Source organism: Falco naumanni, chromosome 3, assembly GCF_017639655.2.
Source record: "Falco naumanni isolate bFalNau1 chromosome 3, bFalNau1.pat, whole genome shotgun sequence".
Taxonomy (NCBI): Eukaryota; Metazoa; Chordata; class Aves; order Falconiformes; family Falconidae; genus Falco; species Falco naumanni.
The window spans coordinates 12343502-12352747 of record NC_054056.1 but is presented as its reverse complement, the minus strand read 5'-3'; the positions used below and the strand labels follow the sequence as shown (position 1 = coordinate 12352747).

The window sequence follows — 9246 nt, the reverse complement described above, 5'->3', positions numbered from 1 at the left end:
AGGGGGGAGCGTGGCACCCTGGCACCCCAGCACCCCGGCACTCCAACACCCTGGCACTCCAGCACCCCGGCGCTCTGGCACCCCAGCAGCCTGGCACCCCGGCACCCTGGCACACTGGCACTCCAGCACTTCAGCAGTCTGGCACCCCAGCACCCTGGCGCTCTGGCACCCCAGCAGCCTGGCACCCCGGCACCCTGGCACACCGGCACTCCAGCACTTCGGCAGTCTGGCACCCCAGCACTCTGGCGCTCTGGCACCCTGGCATTCCAGCACCCTGGCACTCCGGCACCCCAGAGCCCTGGCACCCCAAAGTCCTGGTACTCTGGCATCCTGGCACCCCATCACCATGGCACCCTGGTACCCTACTGCCACAGCACCTCAGCACCCAGCACCCTGGTACACTGGCACCCAAGCACCCCAGCGCCCTGGCACCCTGGCACCCAGCACCCCGTTCCCACCTCGGTGATCCAGTCCTCGAAGGCAGAGACGCGGGTGAAGACCGTCGGCTTCTTGGGCGCGTTGCAGCCCAACCCTGAGACAAAGCTGGCGATGCCGTGCACCTCCCAGGTCCCGTCGGCCGCCCGGCAGTTCAGGGGACCCCCTGAGTCACCCTGGGGTACAGGAGGGGGGAGGTCAGCACCAGGGGTGGGGGGCTCAGAGCATCTCCCCCCGCCCCGGTCTGGTGCAACACTCACGTTGCAGCCGGCCTTCTCGGCGCCGCCAGCGCAGATCATGGTGCGGCGGATGGCGAGGGTGCCCCACCAGTCGGGCTGGGTGCAGCGGTCAAAGGCCACCACGGGCATCAGCGCCTGCTGCAGCTGCTCCGGCAGCGGCCCCCCCCGCTGCCAGCCGGGTGGCAGGAGGTTGGGGGGTGCCGCTCGGTGTCCGGCCTGCTGGCCCTGAGCACCCAGCCCACCCAGCCAGCCCACCCAGCCATCCTTCCCTCCATCCCTTCACCCCTGCATCCTTCCAGCCTTTCCCTCCATCTCCCCATCCAGCCCTCCATCCTTCCCTCCATCCATTCATGCGTCCATCCTTCCCTCCATCCCTTCTCCATCCCTCCATCCCCGATCCAGCTCTCCATCCCTCCAACTATCTCCCCATCCCTCCCTCCACCCCTCTTCCATCCCTCCAACCATCTCCCCATCCCTCCCTCCCACCATCTCCCCATCCATCCCACCATCCCTCCCCCTCTCCAACCATCTCCCCATCCACCCCTCCATCCCTCCAAACATCCCTCCAACTATCTCCCCATCCCTCCCTCCCTCCCTCCCTCCTCCAACTCTCCCCATCCCTCCCTCCCTCCAACCACCTCCCCACCCCTCCCCCCATCCCTCCATCCCCCCCACCATGCCCTGGCCCCACCCGCCGTGTGCCCCGGACGCACTGGACAGACGCCCCCAGCCGCTCAGGTAGCAGGGGTACCCGTCGGGCAGGATGGTGCCCGCGGGCGGCAGCTGCCCCGTCTGCACCTGGGTGTTGAGCACCGCTGGGTGCTGCAGCTTCAGCAAGGCGATGTCATTGCTGCCAGGCAGGGACACGTGTCACCGGGGGCCTGCTGGGGACCGTGTCCCCAACCACCCCACGCCCCCAGCACCCTGCTCACCCGCAGGCCACGCAGGAGCTTCGCCATTTGGGGTGGACAAAGATGTTGGCGCGGGCCACGGGGATGCGCTGCTCGGGGCCCTCGTTGACAGCCATGTCATACTCGCCCAGCACCACTTGGTAGGTGAGCGAGGAGCTGCCCGGGGACAGGGACATCAGGGGCTGCTGCAGCCCTCCTGCACCCCTCCCTGCACCCAGCACCCCCATGCACCCTCCATGCACCCAGCACCCTTCCATGCATCCTGCACCACCCATGCACCCACCTTGCAGCCGGCACGCCACGCATCCTGCATCCCTCCACGCACCCATCTCGCACCCCTCCGTGCACCCATCTCACACTCAGCACTCCCTTCCTGCACCCTGCGCCCCCTCCTGCACCCATCCTGCACAGGGTATCACCCCTGTGCCCATCCCTGCACCCAACACAACCTCCAAGTACCCTGCACCCCTCTACACCCCTATTCTGCACTCTGCACCCCCCTGCACCCATCCCTGTACCGCCCTGCACCCATCCCTGCACCCTGCACCCCCCTGCACCCCTCCTGCACCCATCCCTGCACCCTGCACCCCCTGCACCCATCCCTGCACCCCGTGCACCCCTCCCTACACCCCCCGTACCTCCCCTGCACCCCTCCTGCACCCTGAACCACCCTGCATCTCCCTGCATCTCCCTGCACCCCTCCAGCACCCATCCTTGCACCTTGCATCCCCCTGCACCCCTCCTGCACCTCTCCCTGCACCCCCTGCATCTCCCCTGCACCCCTCCTGCACCTTGCAGCCCCCTGCCCCCCCTCCTGCCCCCCTCCCTGCCCCCCCAGCACCCGCCGCGGCTCTCGGGGGTCCCTCACGAGATGCAGTGCGCGGCCGTCATCACCCAGTTGGGCGCGATGAGGGTGCCCCCGCAGGTGTGGCGGAAGGTGCCGTCCCGCTCGTACTGCAGCGAGATCTGCAGGGACACCGGTGGGTGCCACAGCACCCATGGGTGCCACCCCCCACCCTATCCCCCCGCCTGCTCACCTGCCAGGGCCAGCCGTAGGGCACGGCATTCTCCCCGTTGACCACCCGTGAGTCCAGCAGCACCGCGGCGTGGCTGCCTGCGGGACAGGGCGCCCGTCACCGACCGGGCACCCACCACCCTACCCAGGCTTGGGGACACGGGTGGGGGCCGTGGGGACACGGGTGGGGGCTCGGGGGCACCTTACCGCCAGCCACCAGCAGCAGGAGGAGGCTCAGCATTGTGGTCACAGCTCGGTCAGGGCATGCGGGGCCGGCCGGGGGCCTTAAATCCCCCCATTATCGGGGGCACCCAAGGGCGCCCCTGGGAACGGGCACCTGGCGCCCACCTGGGGGCTGGAGGTGCACCGGGGGGGTGCGGGGGTGTTAACCATTAACCTTGGCCTTGGGGGCATGTGGCACCTGGCACCAGCCGGGTGCACCCGGTGCAGACCCTATAGACCCCAGAGCTCCCTCCTGTCCCTGGGGACCCCCACAGCCTTGAGAGCCCCCCCCGTGTTGCCCACACTGCCCCATGCCCCTCCTGTCCCCATATGGCCCCTATAGCCCCCATGGGCTCAGTGCCCCGTAAATCCCCTCTCCTGGACTCCATAGCCCCTGTGCCCCCCTCCAGCCCCTACGACCACCCCTGTGTCCCCCCAGCCCCTATAGCCACCCCTGTGCCCCTCATTGCCCCTATAGCCACCCCTGTACCCCCCCAGCCCCTATAGCCACCGCTGTGCCCCCCCAGCCCTTATACCCACCCCTGTGCCCCTCACAGCCCTTATAGCCACCCCTGTGCCCCCCCAGCTCCTATAACCACCCCTGTGCCCCCCATAACTCCTATAGCCATCCCTGTGCCCCCCACAGCCCCTATAGCCACCCCCGTGCCCCCCCAGCCCCTACAGCCACCCTTGTGCCCCCCAGCCCTTATAGCCACCCCTGTGCCCCCCCAGCCCTTATAGCCACCCCTGTGCCCCCCATAACCCCTATAGCCATCCCTGTGCCCCTCATTGCCCCTATAGCCACCCCTGTGTCCCCCCAGCCCCTATAGCCACCCCTGTGCCCCCCCAGCCCTTATAGCCACCCCTGTGCCCCCCCAGCTCCTATAACCACCCCTGTGCCCCCCATAACTCCTATAGCCATCCCTGTGCCCCCCACAGCCCCTATAGCCACCCCCATGCCCCCCCAGCCCTTATAGCCACCCTTGTGCCCCCCAGCCCTTATAGCCACCCCTGTACCCCCCCCAGCCCCTATAGCCACCCCTGTGTCCCCCCAGCCCTTATACCCACCCCTGTGCCCCTCATTGCCCCTATAGCCACCCCCGTGCCCCCCACAGCCCCTATAGCCACCCCTGTGCCCCCCCAGCTCCTATAACCACCCCTGTGTCCCCCCAGCCCTTATACCCACCCCTGTGCCCCTCATTGCCCCTATAGCCACCCCTGTGCCCCCCACAGCCCTTATAGCCACCCCTGTGCCCCCCACAGCCCCTATAGCCACCCCCGTGCCCCCCCAGCCCCTATAGCCACCCTCGTGCCCCCCCAGCCCCTATAGCCACCCCTGTGCCCCCCCAGCCCTTATAGCCACCCCTGTGTCCCCCCATAACCCCTATAGCCATCCCTGTGCCCCCCAGCCCCTATAGCCACCCCTGTGCCCCCCCAGCTCCTATAACCACCCCCGTGCCCCCCCAGCCCCTATAGCCACCCTCATTGCCCCCCCAGCCCCTATAGCCACCCCTGTGCCCCCCCAGCCCTTATAGCCACCCCTGTGCCCCCCATAACCCCTATAGCCACCCCTGTGCCCCTCATTGCCCCTATAGCCACCCCCGTGCCCCCCCAGCCCCTATACTGCCCATGCCCCTGGTGACCCCCCCGGCCCCCACATACACCCCCCTCCTGGACCCCATAGTCCCTGTGCTTGTCCCCGTGGAAATCTACAGGTGTGCCCAGGGTGTCCCCATGCCCCCCGTGTCCCTGTGGACACTCACAGAGGTGCCCCCCAGGTAACCCCCGTGCCCCCCCCCCCCCCATCCCCTCGTGTCCCATGGAAGTTCTGTCCCTCTCCCCCCGTGTCCCCATAAAAGTTCCCAGGGTGTCCTATGGTGTCCCCATGCCCCCCCCCCTCCCCCCATCCCTATAAAAGTTCCCAGGGGTGTCCCCACGCTCCCACACCTCCCCCCTAAATTTCACAGGGTGTCCCATGCTGTCCCCAAGACCCCTGTGTCCCCATAGAAGTTCCCAGGGGTGTCCCCAAGCCCCCTGTGTCCCCATAAAAGTTCACAGGGTGTCCCGCGGTCTCCCCACACCCACTTGTGTCCCTGTAAAAGTTCGCAAGGTGTTCCACGGTGTCCCCAATCCCCCTGTGTCCCCATAAATGTTCACGGGGTGTCCCATGGTGTCCCCAATCCCCCTGTGTCCCCATAAAAGTTCACAGGGTGTCCCCAAACCCCCTATGTCCCCATAAAAGTTCCCAGGGTGTCTCACGGTGTCCTCAAGCCCCCTGTGTCCCCTTAAAAGTTCCCAGGGGTGTCCCATGGTGTCCCCAAGCCCCCCTGTGTCCCCATAGAAGTTCACAGGGGTGTCCCCAGTCTCCCCCATGTCCCCATAAATGTTCTCAGGGGTGTCCCATGGTGTCCCCAAGCCCCCCCGTGTCCCCCTAAAAGTTCACAGGAGCATCCCCATGCCCCCCGTGTCCCCATACAAGTTTCCAGGGGTGTCCCATGGTGTCCCCAAGCCCCCCTTGTCCCCATAGAAGTTCACAGGGGTGTCCCCAGTCCCCCCATGTCCCCATAAATGTTCTCAGGGGTGTCCCATGGTGTCCCCAAGCCCCCCCCCGTGTCCCCCTAAAAGTTCACAGGAGCATCCCCATGCCCCCCGTGTCCCCATAAAAGTTTCCAGGGGTGTCCCACAGTGTCCTCAAGCCCCCCGCGTCCCCTCAAAAGTTCCCAGGGGTGTCCCATGGTGTCCCCAAACCCCCCTTGTTCCCATAAAAGTTCTCAGGGGTTTCCAATGGTGTCCTCAAGCCCCCCGTGTCCCCCTAAAAGTTCACAGGGGTGTCCCATGGTGTCCTCAAGCCCCCCTTGTCCCCATAGAAGTTCACAGGGGTGTCCCCAGTCCCCCCATGTCCCCACAAAAGTTCTCAGGGGTGTCCCATGGTGTCCTCAAGCCCCCCTTGTCCCCATAGAAGTTCACAGGAGCATCCCCATGCCCCCCATGTCCCCATAAATGTTCTCAGTGGTGTCCCATGGTGTCCCCAAGCCCCCCCCTTGTCCCCCTAAAAGTTCACAGGAGCATCCCCATGCCCCCCGTGTCCCCATAAAAGTTTCCAGGGATGTCCCACAGTGTCCTCAAGCCCCCCCGTGTCCTCTCAAAAGTTCCCAGGGGTGTCCCATGGTGTCCCCAAACCCCCCTTGTTCCCATAAAAGTTCTCAGGGGTTTCCAATGGTGTCCTCAAGCCCCCCGTGTCCCCCTAAAAGTTCACAGGGGTGTCCCATGGTGTCCTCAAGCCCCCCTTGTCCCCATAGAAGTTCACAGGGGTGTCCCCAGTCCCCCCATGTCCCCACAAAAGTTCTCAGGGGTGTCCCATGGTGTCCCCAAGCCCCCCCCCGTGTCCCCCTAAAAGTTCACAGGAGCATCCCCATGCCCCCCGTGTCCCCATAAAAGTTCCCAGGGGCGTCCCATGGTGTCCCCAAGCCCCCCTTGGTCCCCATAGAAGTTCACAGGGATGTCCCCGGGCCCCCCCGTGTCCCCGTAAAAGTTCCCAGGGGTGCCCCCGCGCCCCCCCGCACGCTCCCCCCGTGCCCCCCCGCGGGCGCGCTCCCGGCCCCGCCCCGCGGTGTGGGGGGTGGGGGCGGGGCGGGGCTCCGGGGCCGGGAGCGGCGGCGCGGGCCGGGAGCGGCGGGGCCGGAGCCGGGAGCGGAGCGGGCGATGGGGCGGCGGGGCCCGGCGGCGCTGGGCGCCCTCCTGCTGCTGGCGGCGCTCCTCGGGGTGAGTGTCCCCCGCCAGCCGGGACCCCCGTGGGGCGGGCGGGGGCCAAAGGAGTCGGGGGCCCCGAGTGGGGCTGGGGTGCCTTGGGGGGGGTGTCTCCCCGAGCTGGGGTCTCCCCCGGAGCTGGGGTCTCCTGGGGGAGTTAGGGTTCTCTGGGGGAGATGGGACCTCCCGGGGTTAGGGTCCCCTGGGAGAGTTGGGGTCCCATGTAGGAATTGGCACCCCTCCCCCGGAGTGGGGTCCCCTGGAGGAGTTAGGGTCCGCTGGGGGAGGTGGGGTCCTTTGTAGGAGTTTGGGACGCCCCTGCGGAGTTGGGGTCCGCTGGAGGAGTTGGGACCCGCTAAGAGTTGGGGTCCTCTGCGGGACGGGGCGTCCCTTGTAGGAATTGGGACCCCCCCCCGCGGAGTTGGGGTGTGCTGGAGGAGTTGGGACCCCCTCAGAGTTGGGGTCCCCTGGGGGAGTGGGCGTCCCTTGTAGGAATTGGGACCCCCCGACGGAGGTGGGGTGCGCAGGGGGAGTTGGGACTCCCTGGAGGTGGGGTCCCCTGGGGTCCCCTTGGTGGGCTTTGGGTTCCCCTGGGGGAGTTGGGACCCCCCTGCGGAGCTGTGGGAGTTGTGCTGTGTTGGAAGGGAATTGGGGGTGTCCCCGTCCGTCCCCCCCCGCTGCCGTAGACTGCGGGGTCGCCCGCATCGTGCCCAGGTCTCTGAGGGAATTGGGGTACCCCCCCGCGGGGGTGTCGGGACCCCCCGATCCTGCCCCATCCCACCAGGGAGCAAGGCCCCCCCGGCGCCAGGGGCAGGTGGGGTTCCCGTCGCATCTGGGACTCGGCCGCCCCCCCGGACCCGGCGTCCCCTCCCCAGGCTGCCCCCCCGGGGGTCCGAGCTGGGGACCCCCAGGCTGGGGGGGGTCCTGTCTCCTGCCCCATCCCCCCAGGGACTTGGGGTCCCCCAGGCCGGGCTGGGGGTGTCCCGTCCGCCCCCCCAAAAGCCACCCATGGGGGGCTGGCACTGGGGGTCGAGCTGTGCCCCCCCCCTCCACCCTGGGATGGGGGTCACCCCTAGGTGTGCGCCCAGCTTTTGGGGTGCTGCCCCCCCGCTCCATCCCCCACCCCGGCTAAATTTAAAGGGTGACGGGTGGCGCCGGCCACCCTAAAAATAACTCTCCCAAAATACCCCCCTGGGGGCGTCACACCCAGCTGGGGTGCGGGGGGGATGGGGGGGCCATAACACCCCCCCCGGGTGACCCGCAGTGGGTGCAGGGTGGGTTTGCGCCGTGGGGCTGGGCACCCCTTATCTGAGGGGGGTCCCTAGGCCGGGGGTGGGGGGGGGGCGGCACTCTGGGGGCGGGGGGGTGGTTTGGGGCTGGGACGGTGCCCGGGGCTGAGAACAGAGGGGGCCTTGTTGCTCGGGGCCATGCTGGCAGGGCTGCCCCCCCCCCCCCGTGGGGCTCCCACCCACGTGCGGGAGGGGGGGGGGACACGGAGGGGGGAGTGTCCCCACTTTGCACCCCCCCTCCAGCCCCATTCCACCCTGGGATGAGGGAATCTGGGGACACCGCAATAGGATGACACCCCAATACCCCGCCCCCCCCCGCCTCGTCCCGCCGGGATGCTGAGGAATGTGCCCTCCCCCCCCCCCCCCCCAAAAAAAAAAAAATCACGCGGGGGGGGGGGGGGGGTCAGCCCACTCCGCGGGGGGGGTGATGGGGTGCTCCCCCCCGCCCCCCGGGCTGCGAAGGGTTAATGGGGGGGGTTTGAGGGCGCAGCAGGAATGTGCGATAAGATCGCCCCGCCTGGGGGGAAGGGGGGGTCCACGCACGCGCGTGTGCACGCGCAGGCACCCCCCCACCCCGGGGCACGCTCGTGGTGGGTGCTTGTGCACGCTTGGCTTGGCTCCCACGGCCCGGGGGTGGGGGATTGGGGGGGTCGTGTCCCCCATGGGAGGTACTGGGGACACTTGGGGCAGGGGGGTGTCCCCCCTCCCACCCCGGGACACCCCCAACCCAGGCACCCCCGGGCCTCAGCGCACGTGGCTCCGCTCCCGGTTTCATTCCCATGGCCAAAGATGGGCTGGCTGGGGGGGGGGGGGGGGGGGGGAGGAGGAGGAGGGGGCAGCCCGGGCACCCGGCCCCCCCCCGGCCCCCCCCAGCCTGGCTCTTTTGGGATAAATTAGGCAATGCCAGCGGGGAGGAATGCAGCGCGGGGGGGGACACACATATTTTGGGGGCCCCCCCCCCTCCCGGCGGTGACTTTGACCCCGCAGCTGTTTTCACCCCCAAATCGCTGGGGGCGGGCGGCAGCTGCCTGTGCCCCCCCTTGGGACCAGCATCCCACCAGCTGTGCTGGCAACTCCCCCCCCCCCCCCAAAACCCAGGAGGTTCTGCCCCCCCCCCCCCCCCCCCCAAACCCAGGAGGTCCTGGCCCCCCACCATGGGGGTGGCTTAGCACCGCAGCAGCGTCCCCTCGGTCCCAGGGGACCCCCGGTGGGGAAGGAATGGGGGTGGGGGTGGGGGTGTGACACCATTTAGCCACGACCTTGGGGGAACAATAAGACTGGGGGGGGGGGGCTGCTATTAATAACCCCCTCCCGGTTATTATTCCTGCTATGCGTCACCTCCTCTTCCTCGGCCGGATGAAGTAAGGGGGGGGCACATCCAGATTTGG

At 68.2% G+C, this 9246-nt stretch overlaps 2 protein-coding genes across 2 annotated transcripts in view; one reads left to right on the top strand and one right to left on the bottom strand.

The window, feature by feature from the left end:
• Nucleotides 1–362: 362 nt before the first annotated feature.
• Nucleotides 363–2844, bottom strand: CELA3B (chymotrypsin like elastase 3B). The gene is made up of 7 exons (XM_040585682.1): nucleotides 2808–2844; nucleotides 2623–2699; nucleotides 2454–2551; nucleotides 1607–1741; nucleotides 1386–1524; nucleotides 696–842; nucleotides 363–611 (listed from the first exon to the last, which is right to left on the bottom strand). The coding sequence occupies exons 1-7, from the start codon at nucleotides 2839–2841 to the stop codon at nucleotides 363–365; spliced, it is 879 nt and encodes a 292-aa protein (XP_040441616.1). The 5' UTR covers nucleotides 2842–2844.
• A 20-nt stretch (nucleotides 2845–2864) lies between these two features.
• HSPG2 (heparan sulfate proteoglycan 2) overlaps nucleotides 2865–9246 on the top strand; it is a 44742-nt gene continuing 38360 nt past the window's right edge. The window contains 2 exon segments of the mRNA XM_040585681.1: nucleotides 2865–2961; nucleotides 6541–6584. Of these exon segments, the coding sequence (XP_040441615.1) occupies nucleotides 2865–2961; nucleotides 6541–6584 (141 nt within the window).